Source organism: Ceratocystis lukuohia (assembly GCF_044167205.1).
Source record: "Ceratocystis lukuohia strain C4212 chromosome Unknown Supercontig7_pilon, whole genome shotgun sequence".
Classification (NCBI taxonomy): Eukaryota; Fungi; Ascomycota; class Sordariomycetes; order Microascales; family Ceratocystidaceae; genus Ceratocystis; species Ceratocystis lukuohia.
The window spans coordinates 1,841,973-1,861,743 of record NW_027263526.1 but is presented as its reverse complement, the minus strand read 5'-3'; the positions used below and the strand labels follow the sequence as shown (position 1 = coordinate 1,861,743).

Here is a 19,771-nt window from a genome sequence, read left to right as displayed (position 1 = left end):
TGTATTCAAACCGCCGAACCCTATCGAATCTCCCCCCCCCCCCTCCCCTGCACACACGACGCACTCTACGGCCCCAGCTCTCTCTCTTTCTCCATCCCCAGGGCACGTTCATGCACCATTAGGAGCTATGGGGTTCCTGTCGATGCTCTCTGTGCTGTTTGGGTGGGTCTATACTACATGCTGGTCATTGTCGTTCTACCCACAGCTACTACTAAACTTCCGTCGGAAGACCACAGCCGGAAGCACGATCGACCTTCCTTTTATCAACACTTTAGGTATGTTCTTGCTTTCTTGTTCGTAGATCCGACCCCGTTCCATGTTAGCCCCTGGTCCTGCTGGGATTGCCTATGTATGATGATAGGTGAAACAAACCCCTGGTTCTAACAGGTCTGCAAATAGGATTTCTCGCTTATGTAATATTCACAACCTCCATGTACTACTCTCCCATGATTCGGGAGCAGTATCAGATCCGTAACAATGGCCACCTGCCGTCCGTTGCCTTTAACGATGTGGCCTTCGCTGCTCATGCTTTTGCTGCCTCATGTGCCATCATCAGCCAGCACTGGCCTAGCATTTGGGGCTTTGACCCTGCCGGGACCACGCGTGTCAGCCGCTTTATCCTCAGCGTCTGCTTCTGTTGTATGGCGGGCGTTGCTGGTGTCTCATTGGTAGTCACCAAGACGGCTAGCTTCAAGACGGTGCGCGGCGAGCCTTTGGACCCGCGTGTGGACTGGTGCGCCCTGGACATGGTGTATGCAATATCATACGTCAAGCTGGTCGTTACACTCGTCAAGTATGCGCCGCAGATCATGCATAACTACCGTGCCAGGAGCACCAAAGGCTGGTCCATTGGCGGCATCCTGCTAGACTTTACTGGCGGCATCCTTTCAGTCGCCCAGTTAGGCATTGACTCGTATCTGGTGGGCGATTGGTCTGGCGTTACAGGAAACCCCGTCAAGCTTGCGCTAGGAAACATCTCTATGATTTACGACTCCATATTCATTGCGCAGCATTATGTGCTATATGCATCAGAAGAGGAAGAGGATTTAGAGACTCTGTTGCCAACGGCAAGCATGTCGAGGCGGTTAGACTAGACAGACAAGCCTTGCAACTTGGCTCAGCAGCCCGAGTCAAGGAACCCAGTCGTCGACCATGATGGCACGGCACGGTATTATCTTAGCTTCATGTGTATTCTCTTATATTTGTGCATCATATTTTTTTCCCATCCAAATTTTATTAGAAAAAATCATGCATCTCAAACCTCTAGAGCAAAGACGCCTGCCTTCTGCTCAGTTTACCACTAATGAAATGAATCAATGTGCAATCTGCTTTTAATTTGACTATTGTTTGATTCCCACCAAGTCTTCTGTGACAGAGTAGAGCCTGGCCCATAAGTGAGTTACTATTTGGGCTAGGCTGTTGTTTCTGCCTGCGAGGCAGCTCAAAACTCCATAACTTAACCATCGTCAACATGTGTGTCAGCCAGACAACCCCAGCCTGACAACACACTATATGGAAGCGCCATATTAACATAGCAACCATAACCTGAAATTACCACTTTAATCAGTTCATCTATGCCCCTGATAAAAAAAGAAGAGCAAAAAAATGCAGTGTGCCTCTGCCTGTTTCAGAGTCTTGCTTCTGCCATATCATTCAAGACACACAAGACCTCGACTTAGCATATGCCCTCGTTTCCCAGTATCAGATGCTCCGTTGTCTTGGTCTATTTTCTAATACAGGTATCTTGTGGCTTGGAAGATTCTAGTCACTGTAAGTAATCTTCACGATCTTTAATATCTTTGGGACTTGTTATTGCTGGAGACGGTGTAGGAGAACCCTGGTGGCTACTATTCTCCCATTTATCCGCATCAACAATTGGACCCGCGCTGGACCCTCGACGCGCTATTTTACTGGGCTTGGCCTCTTCGGATAATTCTCTTATCGCTCAGTCGACACTTGCGTTGGAGCATCCATCCCCCGCCATGGTGTGCGTGTTCACCCCAGGCTTCTTTGCCTGTGGCCATTCCATTAGCGTCAAAATATCATGCGAAACTGCTAAATGCAGCTATCTCAGCACTCACATGTGTGAACCCGAGGATCGCAAATGCACGACTGGTATACAGGTCTCAATACCTTGCCCTATTTGCATATATACAGCACATTGCATCCGCATGCCGGTCCGCGATCACAGCTACGGCCAGTATGCGGGCAGCGATCGGTCACGCTACGAGCCGTGGACGTGGACGGTTGACGAGAAAGAGGGCCGCTTCTGGTACCCTCGTGATCTAGGGTACGACCCGATCTACAAGTCCCAGGTCCAGGTGTTCCTCGATGCCATGGATCTTTGCTTTGTAGTCGGCGTGATTGATTGCTCCAGGCAGTTTCCGGGTGTTGGGTTAGAAGAGCCAGATATCCCCGAGTTCCACAGTCGCGCTTTGAAGCTATTCAACCAGTCGCGGCGCCTAGAAACCGTGGATCCCGATGTCGCCAAGAAAAGGCTGGACGGCAAAGCCAGTCCCCATTTATGTGAGTAGACACAAGTAAATCAGCCTCCTTGTGTATATCGGCATCTGCAAGCATATATACTAACTCCCTCACTTCCATTCAAAACAGTTTCATCCTACCGCCATCAGTTTGCTTTCCCGCAGATGATTCTCGAGCCATGGGAGATTTTGCGCCGTGGCTATCTCTCTGCCGTGCAGTTGACATATCCCCCAGTCCCCCAGCCGCCCTTGTCGCCCCATCTCGACTATAATCTGCCCAGCGCAGATGAGACATCGCTCAATAGCTGGCTCACGTCCTGGAGCCTGATGCCCCTGCCTCCCCCTGAACACACAGGCTCTCCCAGCGGCGAGGCCGCTCCGCTGTATACCTTCCGTGGGCACACCGAAAAGCCGCTAAAACTTTGGACGGCTCCTGTCTCTCTCCCGCGCCCTGAACACCACCCCAAGGATTACCACAAGTACTTTGCCGAGTTCTACAACCCGGCAGTCAATCGGTACTTTCCCATAGAGATGCCTAATGTGCCTGAAAACAATGTCTCTAGCCCTATGTCTAGGGCCATGGGGGCCACATCGGAAAGTACATTAATGACGGGGTCAAATAACTCGGCGAATCTGACCGCCACTACGGGTATGACTAGTGTTAGTTACAGTGTTAGCTTTGGCGATAGTGGCATGGACTCGGAATCGCTGCAATTTGATCCAAACCAGTACGAGGCGCTCTCTGGGAATATGTCGGACGTGGATTATAATTATGATATTGACAGTGATGATGAAGCGTTTGAAGACTGGTAAATGTTTGTTGGGAAGCTACTCGCTCGAAGTATACACGGACCTTCTGGGGCAGTCTTGCATCAGGTTGTGTATTCTCGTGTCTGTCGTGTTTCCTGGAAACTCACATATTCCATTACATGTAAACACGTTTATTGAACGAGTATCTGTGGAATAGCACAGTACAGTGCCACTAGAGACACCCTGATAAACTAGCTGTATTATATCATATTTGACGACTTGCTTTTAGCCTCTTGGCCGTGCGCACAAGCTGATTTCTATTCCCAAGCAAAAGACATAAGCAACAATTCAATGAAACAAAGGAATCCCCAATTCAACCGCTGTGTCGGTAGTAAGAAATAGGCAAGAAAGGGGCGGAGACTAGAGCAAAGTCGAAAAGCGATGCAGTATCTAGAAAATGAAATGAAAGAGATAAAGAATAAGCATCATAAAGCGTAAATGGGAAAATAGGGGCGGAGAAGAGGAGGATAAATGAGCGCCCAGCAAAATGATATTGCAACATGCCGCTCGACTAGACCACTCCTGTTAGACCCGATGGCTTCATTGCTTCCAAGTGGGCGGCGATGGAGTTAGGCACCGAGGTAGACTCGATGCTCTTGTGGCTTGCCACATCCGACATGGGGAGGGTTGACGTGGACAGCGACGATGACAGTAGCGACGGAGATGATGTGGGCGCCAATCGGGAATCCGGCTTCTCGTTAGTAGTAAGGCCCTTAGTTTGCACGAAGGCACTGGAGCGCACATGATCAGGGTTGCGGTTGTAGTACTGGTCGATGATGGGGTGTACCATGACAGTCTGACGCGAGATTGTCAGAACAGAGTTGGTGGGAACATTGATCCAGTTTTCTGGAAAGATATTGTTAGTACAAGACACATTCGTTAGTGCGGTATGCGTGGGTGAGGGCATGTCTCACCTCTTTCAAACGTTAGCGGCTCGCTGGCTACTAGCACAATGTCTGCGCCCTTGTCGTTGCGCTCCATGTGATAGCAGTGGCCTTGGGCCTTGTTCTTTGCATCCAAAGACGCGGACGAGTTTAGCTTTTCCTCCCACTGGGTGCCAGACGAATAGTAAAGACTCGCAGCCTCGTCGGTTGCCGAGCTGATGTATCGAGTGCAAATAGTACTATGGCCATCAGTCACGGCAAAGTTGAGCAGACTGCGGGTATCGACGGGCTCGTCTTCATGGACGCTAGCGGGGATGCTGTCGGTGAACTCGTTGATTTGCCGGATAGTCTCGAGAAGCGCCTTGCGTAGCACCGTTGGGCCAAACCCACCAGCCTTGGGTTCTGCGTCCGGGTTGTGTCCCATGCGCTCAAGGGTGTCTAGAAACAGAGCAAAGGCCCATTCGCTGTCGGTGCCTCCGCGAACGCTGAGATACCATTTATCGGCAAGACGAGCCCCCAGCCGGCGTTTAATGTGTTTCCAACCACCGAGACCACCGTTGTGCATCCACATCAGACTGCCATGGGTGAAGGGATGACAATTGTCCTCGCTTAGCGAACCCTCAGTGGTGGCGCGGACATGGGCAAAGATGAGGTGTGAGGCGGTCTTGGATGCAATTCGCTGCAGATTGGTGCAGTTCCAGGCGGGAATAGTGGATGTGAACAGGCATGGTGCGTTTCCTAGTTTCGGATCGGTGTAGAAGCCAATGCCAAATCCATCAGCATTATTTTGGCCGCGACGGGTATCCTAAGAGAAAGAGAGGACAAGAGTGTTAGAGAAGGGCATGTAACATGTAGGTTGCGGTGGGTGTTGGCGCTTGTTTGCTACAAGTCGTAGGGTAGGAGAGAGACATACAAGACGCAAGCGAGAATCGTAGGACTGGCGGAGAATGGAATGGGCAGGGTCAAGAATTAGCTTGGAGAGCAGGATATCATCGCTGCCTTTGTAGACCTGTGAGTTGTGGTTTGCTGTTAGTAGCTATTTTCCAAGACAGCCAGCCCAATGGAATTTCCAGCGAACTTTAGAGGGGAGAATAGCACCCGTACAAGAAAGCGACACATGCTTGCAGCCAATCAATTACTCAATCACTCAAGCAGAAAAAAGTAGCAAATAACGATGGACAACAGAGAAGACACGGCGGTTTATGCGCAGGCAAGTAAGAAGGGAAGAAAGGATATACGGTTCAGAGATTTTGCAGATGAACAAAGAACAAGGTCTAAATTTCGGCAATTGGAGAACAGACTAGCTAGTCCCTCTTTTAAATCTAATCAGGCAGTGAAGTCGCGTGCTTTGCGCAAGTCTGTGACTGTATAAAAGGAGCCAGGCTCGGATGACGCAATTGAGTCAAGCAATGGAGCAACAGACTAAGTAGGCTAAGAGTCAGAAGCCGCTTAAACCTAGATGAAAACAAGACCAAACGGTGGCGAAAGAAGGGAGAGAGGCTAGAGAACAGTGGTTATGGACAGTGATTAAGCGAACTAAAAATAAGGGACGATGTACAAGATGATGGGAAAGCGAAAATGAACAGGTGGCTGGCCTCGAGATAACGAGATGATCGTCAGGTGTTCATATAGACCCACTTTTATCTCTTTGTTGGCTAGGATCTCAGCGGCATCTGTTTCGCTTTTCCCTTTCTTTTCTTTTTTGTGTTGAAATGCAGCTGGCGGTGACTCCTATCGCACAAAGGTTGGTTTGTCTGATCCCCTGGCTAGGGGTCAGATACGCCGGCGATGGCCTGCCCAGTTACGTGCCCCATCGTCGGCCTGTGTCTTTGACGACGATGGAAATACTCTTCAGCCAACATTCGCTCTTGAGAATCCTACCTGCGATGTATTTATTTATTGTTGGCTCAATGAAGGAGCTCGGTGATAAGCCAAAGGGTGTATCGCTCTCTGCACCGCGGACTATCGGAATTCTGCATGTACTTGGCGTGCAGTTCTCATGCATCACAAACCAGCGAGTTGGTGCTGCAAAGCTTCCAAGCACCCCTCATCACATGTAATTTTTCGCCTTATTACCCGCAGTCTTCTATTTCATAACCTCGGTCGCAGAACGAACCTCCCATTAACAGGCACTCAAACACTTCGGAATTCAGAAAGGTGCATAGATTGAACCGTGAGCATACAATCCGTAGCAGCGAGTAGCCTCTATGCCGGACAGGCTCAGAAACTACTCACAGGCTAAGGGTCTACCACAGGGAGGAAAGACGGCTTGCTAGAAGGCTTCTATAAATGGATTTTAGGGCAGGCGGACGTCTAGAAGCTCTGGAACGATATAAAAGCTGCATTCTCTGGATCAAGAGGGGCCCTAGCAAAGGGAAGACCCATAATCACTTATGGCATCATCTATGAGTCGGAGCTTGACCCACCAGTCGCTATACCATGTCTTCCACTAATCCGCAAGTATTTATCAAATGAACAAGGCAATGGCTACTGGGAGACCTGATCTATCATCGGGGCTGAATCTCTGGCTGTATCTTGGTCATAGTGTTCCTTGGCTCGTGAGCCAGCTCTTTGAACGCCTGAAACTATGGCGCAATGGAGTTGAAACAACGCCAAACGCATCTTCTCCAGCAAGTAGCCTGGAAATCTCGAGCGCACTAATATTTAGGGGAATACTGGAGAGTATTGCATTGTTCAACTAGACTAGTCAAGCACCCAATATGATCCTAGTGCACTTGAAGCTGTCGGGGCAGCAAGGGGGCTAAGGGCATAGCCTATATGTAGCAGTTGTCATGCACTTGGAACACACAATAGCCTCAAAGCATGTTTCCTTGCAGCAACCCAGACTTTTACAACAACACCAATGTTGCCCATCGTAGTCTCACAGTGATCTTAGGATGGTGGTTAGTTTGCATAGGGTTACAACCAATAGGGTTATGGCAATTGATGACTAATCAGCTGCGCAAAACAGTATTTGATGGATTGAAATAGCACTGTGCTATGATAGTGTTATACCGAGTATCCCTTACAGTCTGACTCCCCGCACAGTGTGCAACAGTGCATGTAAAAGGCAGGGCATCTTTTACGATTCTCAAGTGTCACCACCAAATTATTGCACCTTCACACAGCAAAGGCTAAACCAAGTCTCGATCTCCCCTTCCAGATCAAGCTAGGAATCTCTTTATTCTTTATTCGCACCGCTGAAGAAAAAGCCCCTAGCTTGCGAACGGCCGCCCACAAACTCGAGGCTTTCCCCGCCAGTCAAAGTGATAGCAGGGATCCCAGTGGTATATCTCGACACCCAATATAGCTTAAGCCCGCTGCCAGCCAAGCCCAGGCCAGTGGACAAGCCAACCCCTCCAGTTTCGGGTTTCGGCTTGGAGAACAAAGGAAGACGTGAAGAATTCTTGCCGTGGACTTCTTGCTCACGAAGCTTGACTTGCTGCGCTGATCTCTTGCCCTAGTCCATCCCAACAAACAAGTACAGCCTGTTGTATTATTTCTCTCAGATTCTCTTTTCCTTTTGCGTTCCTAGAAACCTTTTCTACCCTTGCTTTCCCCTGCGTATACTATCCCCCACCATGAGCGGTCGGCTGCTCGCCCGGGGTCGTCTTCCCCAGCTTGGCCGGGTGCCGAATCACACGCAGCTTTCCTTCCGATCCTCACCATCCACCCACATCGCTACAACCCCGGCTACCACTGCTGGCCCGACATCGAGTGCTACCGCTTCGCAGGCCCGCACATATCTACGGCTCCCTACAGCCGGCCTACTCCGTGCCGATGCTGCCGTCCGTGCTACCCGCAAGAGGCTCTGGCTGCCGGGAAATGCCTTCCACAACGCTGTTATCGTGCGTAATGCTTCGTTTGCCCGTTTCTTGCCAAAGCTTGTAGTCAAGTTCGTGCGCATTCCCGCCATGTTCGGAGGCGTTGCCATTGGCGCTTTTGCCTGGGTGCAGTATCAGGCTAACCGTACGCCCATGCCCCCCCGCCAAGTGTGGCTCAAACAGTTCAGGTGCTAATATACATTTATTTAACAGAGGCCGGCGCATATGCGATGGATGTGTTCAACAAGACCGTTGACGGTATCACCGATGTGACCTCTAATATATTTGTCGGAGCCCAAGGAGTTGCCAATCAGACTATGCAAGGCTGGCAAAATACAAAGGAAAATATGCCCGAGTGGGTAACCAATCTTATGACTCTGCATGAACAAATTGGTACTGGTGAAGACGGCGGGTCTGGCAACGACAACGACAACGGCAACGGCGGCCAAAACCCCAAGCAAAGCAGAGTGTCCCCTGCGGCTGCGGCGGCTGGCGGAGCTGCCGCCTATGGTTTCTCGCAGGATGGCGACCCCCATAAGCCGGAGGAAGCCGCCCGCGATGACCAGATGATGGTGCTCACCAAGAAAATGATTGAGATTCGCAATATCCTCAAAAATGTCGGCCAGAGTAGCACACTAACCTTGCCGTCGATTGTCGTCATCGGCTCGCAGTCGTCTGGAAAGAGCTCTGTGCTAGAGGCCCTTGTCGGCCACGAGTTCCTCCCCAAGGGCGCCAACATGGTTACCCGGAGACCTATTGAGCTGACTCTAGTCAATACCCCCGACTCGCACGAGGAGTACGGCGAGTTCCCCGAGCTAGGCCTGCGCAAAGTTACCGACTTCACTTCCATTCAGCGCACCCTGACTGAGCTCAACATGGCCGTCCCCGAGAGCGAATGTGTCTCAGATGACCCGATCTTGCTCTCCATTTACTCTCCCAATGTCCCTGATCTGTCGCTGATTGATCTTCCTGGCTACATCCAGGTTGCTAGCCGCAACCAGCCATTGGAGTTGAAGCAGAAGATTTCAGAGTTGTGCGACAAGTACATTCAGAGACCCAATGTGATCCTAGCCATCTCCGCTGCTGATGTCGATCTGGCCAACTCTGCGGCCCTCAGAGCTTCTCGCCGGGTAGACCCCCGCGGCGAACGCACTATTGGGGTTGTGACCAAGATGGATTTGGTGGATGCCGCCCGCGGTGCTAGCATCTTAACAGACACTCAGTACCCCCTGCGCCTGGGCTATGTCGGTGTTGTCTCCAAGGCTCCCACTTCTGTCGGCCTTTTTGTTCGTGGCTCAAGCAACTTGATGTCAGCCATCACTAAGAACGAAAACAACTTCTTCAACTCCCATCCTACAGAGTTTGGCGGGGAATCCGGCATTAGTGTTGGCACTAACACACTGCGCAAAAAACTCATGCATGTGCTGGAACAGACCATGTCGTCTAGCCTACAAGGCACTAGTGATGCCATTCGCCAGGAGCTTGAAGAGGCTACCTACGAATTCAAGGTGCAATATAACGACCGGCCGCTGTCCGCTGAGTCGTACATGGCTGAGAGCTTAGACTCATTCAAGGTGGCCTTCAAGCACTTTACTGAAGAGTTTGGCCGCCCCCAGATGCACCAGCTTTTGAAGAATGAGCTGGACCAGAAAGTGCTAGACCTGCTGGCCGCACGCTACTGGAACAAGCCCATCCCAGACCTTAGCCCTGCTCGCCCTGAGCCTGATAACATAGCCGATCTTCCCCGTGCTGACCCAGATTCGCTGTACTGGCACCGCCAACTGGATGCGTCAGTATCGGCACTGACGAAGTTGGGTGTCGGTCGTCTAGCCACAACAGTGGTCGCTCACTCAATCCAATCCAACATCGACAGCCTGATCAACGGCTCGACTTTTGTCAACCATCCGTTTGCGCGTCAAACCATTAACGAAGCAGCGTCGACAATTCTTAACGAGCGCTTCTATAGCACCTCGGACCAAGTGGAAAACTGCATCAAGCCGTACAAGTTTGAGATTGACATTGAGAACCGTGAGTGGAACCAGGGCCGCGATAATGCCGCTGTGCTGCTGAAGAATGAGTTGGCCGACTGTGATGCAGCACTCAAGAATATGGAAAACCAGGTCGGCGGCCGTAGAAAGTTGCGCGAGGTTATGAACTTTGTCGATAAGGCACGTAAAGGTGACGTGGTAGTCGAAGGTGATGGTCATAGTGGAGCCGGTGGGTTCAGTGCGGCCCTGCTGACCAAGGGTAAGTTTGGGTCCTATACTCAGCTCTTCGCTCCGGATAGTACTAACTCCTCTTTTTACAGGACGCGAGGCCATCTTCCTCCGTGACCGTTCGGATATCATCAAGATGCGCTTGATGGCCGTCAAGTCGAAGCAATGCGCCGATCTGACTAACAAGTACTACTGTCCTGAAGTATTCCTCAACGCCGCGGCCACCAAGCTCGCCTCGACGGCCGTGCTCTTCCTCAACGTTGAGCTGCTATCTGAATTCTACTACAACTTCCCGCGCGAGCTGGACCTTCGTCTTGGTCGTCACCTGAGCGATGAGGATGTTGAGCGCTTTGCTAAGGAGGATCCCAAGATTCGTAAGCACCTTGACGTCATCCGCCGTAAGGAGATGCTGGAGTTAGTCCTAGAGAAAATGGAGAGTCTCAAGCAGCTCGATGGAAGCCGGATAGTCGACTCGGGCACAACAAACGGTCGTGGAGGCCGAAACTCAGGCAAAAAGGACCAGGAACGCGGCCGGTGGGGTCTGTTCTGAGCAAACTCTTTGGCCAGGGCAAGGCTTAGAAAATCCGGGTTGCTGTGCTATGCTGTCTGGGAGACCCTGCCTACAAGCTTGAAGCAGACTGGGCTTGTGTGTATTTCTTTTTTTTTTAGGCCTTTTTTGTGTTTGAAGCAAACTAGCAGCCTGGACATTTTTCTTGTTTCTTTCTCTCCTTTTTTTCCAACGTCTTGGTCGTCATTTGCTATCTCACGCTGTTATGAAACTCTCATTATGTACTTCTGTCCTTAACCTCGCTGTTTCTTTTCCTTCTATTGCTGGTGCTTCGGCGTTCCCATTTGAATACTCTTACATATACTATCACATGTTGCATGATCAGGGGCATCTTTGCATTAGTTGCGTGCAGTAAATACATCGTCACAGCAAATGAATGTGTTGCCCATTGCTCAAAATATCGCCAAAACTATATCCATGTATACGTTATATTTATTCTCCATGCCCCTCCCTCAATGGTTTAAACTCATGTCAACCGTCGTCTGCAGCGTCACCTCCCAACGCAAACTACTTCCTTGGCCATAGCCTTCGCCTAGCCTATTTTGCACCAGATTGCTAATGCGTGTTCTTAGCTTGCCCAGGGCTTGGTCGTCGACGCTCCTCCTAATGCGAAGCTTCAGACTGGCCAGCCCTAAGCCATAATGTACCTGGCAAAACTGCGCATCCTCCACCTTTGCGACCTCGGGCTCCGATTCGATCTCGCGCACAACGAGCGGGACGCTATTTTCGCTTGAGAAGAACCCCGTCGATGTCCCACCATAGGACATGAGCAGCATCAGGCCTTGAGCAATCGCAAGGCGAAAGCCCAGTGCAAACATAGCCAGGGCAATAGCGGCGCAAATGCCGTGGTCCATCCATGAGTAGTACTTAATACTAAGAACGGGCATAAGCAGTAATAGGGCTGAGAAGCAAAAAGCAAGAAAGTGAAAGGGGTTAGCGATCAGACTCGGCAATGATGATAGGTACGATACGCGCATGGCCTTGGCTATCCGCGCATGGTTACGTAGACCATAAGCAGATATTAGAGTGCTGATGATTGCAGCTAGACTAGCCCAGTCCATCGCGCCAGTGCTAACACGCGGGTGGCTATGGCCGCCATGACCGCCGTGGTTGTGGCCCTGGCCATGGCCACGATCTCCATCCAGGCCTAGACCAGCGGCTAGGCCGTCCTCAGCCACATCGGAAAGGAAATGCTTTACGTTGTGCGAGACAAGATCGAAGCCGCCAAATAATAGAAACACGCTCATGGCAAAGCCGGCGAGCACTTCAGCTCTCTCCAGCCCAAACGGGTGACGAATGCTACTTCGACGCCAAACTTCAAAGTTGCCCAGTACATCAACAGCCACACAAATAGCGGCACTTCCGGCATCAAAGAAGACGAGGTGAGACAGTGCCATCATAGCAAGCGACCCATGAGATTCGAAGAAGACAAAAACAGCAACAGCAAGATGGCATAGGCACCACAAGGCACGGATACGCTGCTCATGTGACATAGAGTCGCGTGCTTCTTTGAAGGTTGGTACAGGCAGCGACGCAGGCAAGACTGGCGGAGGCCGTTGAGGCGGCTCCTGGAAGATCTGATGCTGGGCAGATACACTACTGTGTTTGTAGCGATGGCCTCTGCGCTGGCCAATATTCTGCACAAGGGAGATGATTTGTTAGCGGAAAAGATCATGGCAAAGCATAGAGCAGCGCATATTCCAAGATAAAACGGAGCGGGTGCTATTTACCGCGCGGACAGGCGACGTCGAGAGTTCCTGTGGCTGGAAATTGAAAGGTGACGCGACGGCCGCAGCAGGCAAATCGCTGCCGGCAAGCGACGACGACTGCGGTGAGCCGGAGGCCGAATTATTATCTGCCATCGAGGGCGGACAGAGATAGTTATTCTTGGTAGTAGCACTGGCGTGACGCCGTGGGGTAGTGGTAGTCCCAAAAGATGCGCTGTTCTGGTAGGGCCGGGAATGAGACAACGATGACGGAGATTGCGAGCGAGAACGCGGCTGAGAATAGGAAGGGGCGTGGGCGTGAGTGTGAGTGTGAGAATGGGAGTGAGAGTGTGTATGATGGGCAAAAGAAGCCTCAGGCCGAGACTGGCCAAAGCCCCCCGCGGTAAACGACGGCACACGAGGCTCGTCCATGCTCATGCTTTGGCTGGAAGGCCGGTGCTGTGGCTCCTTAGACCAATGGGATAGTGTCCTATAGGTGTATGGCCTTTTGGCTCTTGGTTCTTAACTCCTGGCTCCTGACTCCTGGCTCCTGGCTAGGCCCTGTTGTGTTGGTTCTATTTTAGTTTGAGGCTTGGTGCGCTGGTCAGGATAGAGCTGCTTGCTAGTCCTTGGTTATGCGTGGAAGGACAAGCGGTGGGATAGATAGAAGCGCCGCACGCAGGACAGGGTTGTATTGGGGCTGGGGCGGTGCTGCGAATTCTAGTCTAGAGCTGGAGATTTACGTGCAGTATATGGCGGGTGTAATTGAGGCAATTCTGAAGGTTGGCTATATTGGCGATATTTGGAGAGCCGGACAAGCCTAAATGAAGAGTGGACAGGAAAAGTAAAAAGGAAAGCCTATATTTACAGCTATTAAGTCAACGAAATAGCAATGGACGCGTGCTATGTTATCATCAGGCCTGTGCTTGTATCTGTATAGAAGTTAGTGTCTTATGTTGGTCTCTTCTATGTATAGAAATTGGAGATGGCCTGCGACACAGCGCCACACTACCAAAAGCGGATCTGACGCCACATGTACTACGCCACAAATAATCAGCTTCACCAAGTCTAGCTCCCCTCCTCAAAGTGACCTCCAAACGCGTCACAAGCGTCTACGGATCCGCTGCCGCGTTTGTCTCATTCCTGCAGGTGATAAAGACAAATTAGCCGCGCTAAGCCCTTCTTCCTTCGTCACCCCTTCGTCTTGCTCTCAGTCGCCCCATATCGCATCGCCTCATTCCTCATGTCCCCCCTCGTCCTCTCGTTGCTTGGGGGTCCTGTCATGAATTTCGTTTCTTGTCTTCAAGAGGGCGGGCAAACTTGAGACTACCCTTTAATATCGGCCTTAACCTTGTGCCACATCATGCACTTGGGAGCGGTTCCTTTAGCGGTAATCGTTTCTTTTCTATCCTCGTCCTTTTTGTTGTCCTGCTCCTTTGCTCTTCATATCTAGCTTTCTCCTCTTTGTTCTCGGACAGCCATAGAGACCCTCTTGTTTCTTCCTGTTGCAATGTTCCTTTATACTCATACTCTTCTTTCTGCTATACATGCCATCTAGATGACAACACTTGTCTCTACTGCTTCGCTAGATACTCTTGCTTGTTTTTTTTCCACTTTCTTCCCCATCCTCTCATTAAGCGAAGTCTAAGCCTTGTTACTTCACTGCTGTTACTATCACATCTGGCTTGTACTGGCTCTCCAACAACCCTCCATGGCACTAAAGACACCACTAAGCCTACGCCCGCCAAGTCACCTTCCACCACACCTAAACACCACAACTGCCATCGCCACTTCTTCGTCGTCACGCTCTCCCACCCACCATTGCCTGGCCTGGCCCGGCTTGGCCTGGCCTGTACAATGCCGTCCTCAAACTCAAATGGCACAGGTAACAGCTTATTCATGAAGCTTCCCTTCCTTCGGACCTCAAACAGTACCGCCAATAACCGTTCCAATACTACCGCCTCGTCCCCCTCGTCTCCCTCCTCCGCTTCTGCTCCTCCTGCGACCGCTGGCGATACCAATTCCCACAGCCCCACCTCGTCGACCCCCGCCGTCGCGACCTCTTCCTGGACATCCTCTTCTCTCTCCTGGAACATCCCTCTTTCACCCTCATCTGTCTCCAGCTCGACCTCGTCCGCGCGAACAGCCCCTCGCACCAGACCTCGTAAAGGCTCGCTACGCAAAGTTGCCCTTAGTCGTGGGGCAGCTCAGCGACGTGAAGCCCGTGACCAGTTTGTAATTGGCACACAGCTATCAAACACCCCCACCGGCATCAAAAACGCCTCTACAGCGCCCGATTCTTCTAGCACCATTAGCGGAAATGAGGCCAACGGCACTACAGCGACATCGAGCGATTCAGGCCCTAGCCCTCGCAGCAGCACCGAGAGCGAGAGCACGACGCCCTGGCCCGCTTTCGAAGACATGATCAACTCTAGAGGCACAGGGCTAGGCGTCTCTGTTAACTCCTACACCTCTACCGACGACGATGACGATGATGCTCTGCATATCAAGCGCAAACATATGAAAAACCCGATCGGTACTGGGGGCCAGCCTCGCAGTCCTTCTTCTAGCAGTGCAACAGCCACGCCTTCAAGTTCCACGCAGTCACGGATGCCAAACTCGGTAGTTTCGCGCAAGAAGACCAGTAGCAACTCGAGTAGCATCCAGCACCTCCTTCCACAAGAACTGCATGTACAACAACACCACCGCAACAAATCAAAATCTTCAAAGGGCCGCGGACACATACATGCTCAGTCCTACTCACACTCACACTCCCATTCACAGTCCCTCCGCTCTGTGCCTAGCACTGGAATCGCTGGGAGTAGCAGCAGCGCCATGTCAAGCGCCAAACCCAAAACGAACCCATCGCCTCTGAGCAACGCCTCCGTTCCGCCAGCCAGTGCCGTGGTCATCCCCCTTCCCGACGAAGAATGGGACTATTCTGAGACGGCATGGTGGGGCTGGATCATTCTAATCACCACGTGGATCGTCTTTGTGGTTGGCATTGGCTCTTGTTTTGGAGTGTGGAGCTGGGCCTGGGATGTTGGTACCACACCCTACGCGCCACCAGAACTGGAGGATGATCCAACACTACCCATCACAGGCTACTATCCAGCCCTTATCATCCTATCAGGTGTAATGGCGTGGGTATGGGTGGCGATAGCGTGGATGGGCATGAAGTACTTTAGACATGCTAAAATAAGCGGCGACTAAAAAGGGATGTGGCCCAGAGATGCACTTGTTCGATTTTGTTTTTGGAAAGGGGTTTTTGGCAGACGTAATGTAATGGGCGGTCTTCTCTAAAATTCACGATACGTTTGATGATTATAAATTCCTGTTCATCTCAGTTAAGTATACACCAATGAATATAGTAGGGTCTGATATCAGTAGGTCGGTAATCATAACGAATTGCCTGGAACACGATCGCAAGCCACGAAAGATCAAGATGTCAAGAAATATGGTTGGTTATTCATCCGCGGACAAAAAAATTGAAGAAAAAACTAGAAAGATAATTGAAAAGAACAAGAAACAAGGGAGTTTGCAACAACAGAAAACTCTACCAAGTGAATAAACAAAGAACAAAGACTTGTGACAAAATTATTCCTAATCTGTAGCAGCAAAACCTCCAAGCTAAACTGAAAACAAATCCAAAAGAAAAAGACAAAGAAGAGAGAGGCCATGCAAAGACTACAGGCATGTGGAGGACAATATAGTCGAAACTACAGCTATGAATCAAGGGGGAAAAAAGAAAGATAAGTATAACAAAGGGACAAAGCCTTCGCGCCAGAGCTTCCGCCTTCCCAGAGCTTGGCGCGAGGTTCTCTTGTTTTTTTTGGCTGTTCAAGCTACCTCGGCATCCTTGGCCGCCGCCGAGTTGATCAGCTTCTGGTACTTGTCCATACGCTCCTGCTCTTCCGTCATTATACTGGTTTTTTTAGCCGCCATTCCCGCGGCATCGACATGCACACCAGCCCTGTTGCCCCAGAGCACGCCGCCATTCGCTGCCTTATTCCGAACAGATGTGTCCGCTGCAGCAGTGCTCCGTGAAGCGCCCTGGGCCGCAGGCGTGCCGGTGCGCGAGTCATCGAGTGCCATCATCGAGACCTCATCGTCTTTATCAACGGCAGGTGATGAAGATGAGATTGATGGGCGTGGCAGCCGCATGGCTAGCAAAATATACTCAGCACGCGTCATATTATCCATGATATCATCCATATAGCGACGGACTTCATTTTCGGGTGCCACAACACGTGCGAGGCTTTCAAGGTGACGGCCTGATTGGCTGGATATGCGGATTGTCACAGGCTGGTAGTAATCCAGGTCAGGATCGCCGCCATACTCAGAAAAACTACCTTTGCGAACAATGAGAAATGATGCTACCACATGCTGCAGGCCGCCAGGCTTGCCTTGCACAGGATCCACGATACTGAATCTTGGAAAAAGGTAGCGGTCTCCGTTGCTCCCAGCAAACTCAAAGACCACTCCTGAGATATCAGGTATGGGCTTGGCTGTGGAAGGGAGCTTGGCACGGGATGCCTGTGCCGGTAGAGCAGTCTGGACTATAGACGATGTTGCTGGGGACGTAGGGAGACTACCACCTGCGGCAAGGCGTGGCTTGGGTAGCTGTTTCAATAACTCCTCAAGTGTGCTCTTGAGGTCCTGTGGATCCATGAACCGTGGTTGCCCATTGGCAATACGACTAATTATTGCTCTAGTTGTAAGGGGCTTGTCCAAGGCATCCTTCACCAAAGCCACAACAAGAGGATCGCTTCCGTTTGGAGGACGGAGGTCTGCTGCGCGCTGGGTGGGATTAGACCGAAGGACAACGCCTATTATAACATTGACCTCGTCTGCAAAATATTTGACTGATCTGCCATCTACAATGACGCGATCGGCAGGTGGAGAAGGCTTTTTTTGACTTGCAGTAATTTGATCTATAACTTGCTGAAACTGCGCTAATTCGTCCAGGCTAGCGCGATTCTCGGCCACCTTTTTCATCATCTCGCGCAAATGGTCATCACTGCTAGCCCTTTCAGCCAACATGACAATAACAGGGTCTGGAGGCTTGGGACCAGCTTGCTGTTGAGGTGGCTGAGCCTGGCAGGGAGGCTGAGGGGGAGTCGGCTGTTGTGTTGGAGTTACTAGAGGAGGTGCTGCAGGCGTCGTTGCTGGTCCCATTGGCTGAGATGCAGGGCCTGGGGCAGCCGGCGCGGGCGGCGCGGGCGGGTTCGCGTTTTGTGTTGAAGGCTGATTAATCCCGGGATTTGGGGGCGGCGGATTTACTACAGGCAGTGCTGGTTTCTGAACAGTCTGAGGACCTGGTGTGGAAGTGCCGTTACGGGACTCGCCCACAGACTTCAGTGTATCAGACGTTGTGACAGCTGGTGATACAGGAGCTACAGTGGCCTGTTGGCTAGATTCATTGGCTTGGCGAGTTTTTGTCGGTGCTGGTTTTGAAGGCATCGTGCCATTTGGAGGACCATACTGTAATATGGGGCGATGCGTGGTGTTCAAATGCTGTTGTGAAGTCGAAGATAAAGTAGTAGATCCCTTTTGTGCAGCCTTGGGGTCCTTGATACCAAACATCGTAGCTTCAAACACATGCGGCTCGATACAAATAGTAACTTGGCCTAGCTTGAACATGGAGTCTTTGGCTGGGTTTTTCACATCATCGATCACTACACCTTTTTTCTTGGTTGGCTTCACCCAGTACTTTTCAAAAAGACCTTCAGCAATCCACTTTTGCCTCGACCGGTTCAATGATTCGGCCATAACGCCACTATGAAAGGTTAGACAGTGCTTATGTAGAGATGTGTTGGCATAGTGTGCACTAACGTTTCTTTGTAATCCTGGTAGTCTTTGGTAGAGATATCATCGAGTGGCAATTGTCCCAGAGTGGGCAAAGGCTTCCCGGGCTGTGTGGAAGTTGGTAGATGTGTTAGGGAGTCTTGTGGCGGCGGTGGCTCGGTAACGGGGGCTGTTGTTGCATTTTCCGAGCGGGTTGAGTCTTTGTCGGGCGTCATGGTCCGTTTCTTGGACACATGGTCGATACGCGACGCTGCCCGCGGCGGCAGCTTGCGCTTGCGATCCATACTGGAATGATGCAACGTAGGATATGCTTTATGTACGAGAGCTGAGGTTGTGATCGCGAGGGAAACGAAGAGACAATGATTCGAGCTAATCTAAGTAGCAGGGCTCAAGCTGGCGACTAAAGAGGCTCGAGACTTCTAGAACGATGCTTCAAAGCTCATCTCCACCTAGACAGCAGCCATGGTCTACCTATTCAAAAAGACAGACGCGGTTATAGAAAGATGAGTCTGGCGAATAAGACTGCAAGTATAAGATAATGTGCGGATACACGATAGGTATTTGTACAAATGGATACAGGACCAAAGACGAGTGGCGCACGAATGAGACAAAGAATAGCCTTTCGGGAGGGCGAAAGGATGCGGCAAGGCGGAAGTGTCAAGCCAGGACTAAGCTATGCTATTCCGTGTTAATTAGTAGAAGACAGAACCGCCTGGCAGAAGGGCTTTTTCGAGGGCTTCCAAGGGCTCAGCGGCAGACTAGAGACCCTGAAGTAGAATGAAATGGGACGAAAAGCACTTTGGGTGGAAGGGGAAAGAAAGTAAAGAAGACTTATGGAGATAAAAAAAACATGTAAACGAAGACAAAAAAGAAAAAGAAGGAAAAGAAGACGCGATAAATTGTGGGAGAGGAAATACTTGTAAGAGCAAGCCAATCCTACCCTTAACGCAACTGCGGCTGCTCTGTTTCTACTGTCTTGCCTCAGCGTCTTCAGCGTCTTCTGGCTTGGGTTGGCTGGTCTTGACCCTCCTCTCGCTCTTCTTGTCTGCTTGTTCCGCTTGTTCTTATTGGGCTTTGGCCCGATGCACTCTTGGGGGAAAACCCAGAGGTGGATCACTATTATGTAATCACATGTCCAATCAGAGCTACAGGTCGTCGCAGGCCCCATAATTTTCGTGCGCCAATGACCCACTTTTAGCTGCCCACACTTGACGACGAGTGGTAGTGCAGCCCAAATCCAGTCAAATGCCCAGCCAGACCAGGCGAAGCCAGGCAGCGGGCGGGTAGGATAGATGGGATGGAGGGGCTCAATAGGTCAGGGTGATTGTGACGAATGAGCCCAGCGTTTTTATGCATAAAAAGTCGATGTGGGCCAGCCTCAGTTGGTGTGTTGTGTAGTTGCTTTAGCCATGTCACGTGCAACAATGGGCTCATCACCATTGGGCAATAACCAGTAATTCTCCCCTTGAAGC

General features: G+C 51.0%; 7 protein-coding genes across 7 annotated transcripts; 4 read left to right on the top strand and 3 right to left on the bottom strand.

Moving 5' to 3' along the window:
- Positions 1 to 431: 431 nt before the first annotated feature.
- Positions 432 to 1,094, top strand: HOO65_070395 (Cystinosin -like protein; the record flags this gene model as incomplete). Its single annotated transcript, XM_071001320.1, has 1 exon — positions 432 to 1,094. One exon carries the CDS (start codon positions 432 to 434, stop codon positions 1,092 to 1,094), a length of 663 nt encoding a protein of 220 aa, XP_070857113.1.
- Positions 1,095 to 2,171: 1,077 nt separating this feature from the next.
- On the top strand, positions 2,172 to 3,296 carry HOO65_070394 (uncharacterized protein; the record flags this gene model as incomplete). The annotated part of the gene is made up of 2 exons (XM_071005088.1): positions 2,172 to 2,526; positions 2,614 to 3,296. The coding sequence occupies 2 exons, from the start codon at positions 2,172 to 2,174 to the stop codon at positions 3,294 to 3,296; spliced, it is 1,038 nt and encodes a 345-aa protein (XP_070857112.1).
- Positions 3,297 to 3,804: 508 nt separating this feature from the next.
- Positions 3,805 to 5,296, bottom strand: HOO65_070393 (putative glutamine amidotransferase DUG3; the record flags this gene model as incomplete). Its single annotated transcript, XM_071005023.1, has 4 exons — positions 3,805 to 4,139; positions 4,208 to 4,982; positions 5,091 to 5,186; positions 5,282 to 5,296. The coding sequence occupies 4 exons, from the start codon at positions 5,294 to 5,296 to the stop codon at positions 3,805 to 3,807; spliced, it is 1,221 nt and encodes a 406-aa protein (XP_070857111.1).
- A 2,462-nt stretch (positions 5,297 to 7,758) lies between these two features.
- On the top strand, positions 7,759 to 10,767 carry HOO65_070392 (Protein msp1, mitochondrial; the record flags this gene model as incomplete). Its single annotated transcript, XM_071004870.1, has 3 exons — positions 7,759 to 8,146; positions 8,215 to 10,248; positions 10,310 to 10,767. 3 exons carry the CDS (start codon positions 7,759 to 7,761, stop codon positions 10,765 to 10,767), a joined length of 2,880 nt encoding a protein of 959 aa, XP_070857110.1.
- A 470-nt stretch (positions 10,768 to 11,237) lies between these two features.
- HOO65_070391 (Protein ZRG17) lies at positions 11,238 to 12,647 on the bottom strand (the record flags this gene model as incomplete). The annotated part of the gene is made up of 2 exons (XM_071005038.1): positions 11,238 to 12,422; positions 12,516 to 12,647. 2 exons carry the CDS (start codon positions 12,645 to 12,647, stop codon positions 11,238 to 11,240), a joined length of 1,317 nt encoding a protein of 438 aa, XP_070857109.1.
- Positions 12,648 to 14,348: 1,701 nt separating this feature from the next.
- HOO65_070390 (uncharacterized protein) lies at positions 14,349 to 15,704 on the top strand (the record flags this gene model as incomplete). The annotated part of the gene is made up of 1 exon (XM_071001319.1): positions 14,349 to 15,704. One exon carries the CDS (start codon positions 14,349 to 14,351, stop codon positions 15,702 to 15,704), a length of 1,356 nt encoding a protein of 451 aa, XP_070857108.1.
- Positions 15,705 to 16,331: 627 nt separating this feature from the next.
- HOO65_070389 (uncharacterized protein) lies at positions 16,332 to 18,583 on the bottom strand (the record flags this gene model as incomplete). Its single annotated transcript, XM_071004926.1, has 2 exons — positions 16,332 to 18,270; positions 18,327 to 18,583. The coding sequence occupies 2 exons, from the start codon at positions 18,581 to 18,583 to the stop codon at positions 16,332 to 16,334; spliced, it is 2,196 nt and encodes a 731-aa protein (XP_070857107.1).
- Between the last annotated feature and the right edge of the window lie 1,188 nt (positions 18,584 to 19,771).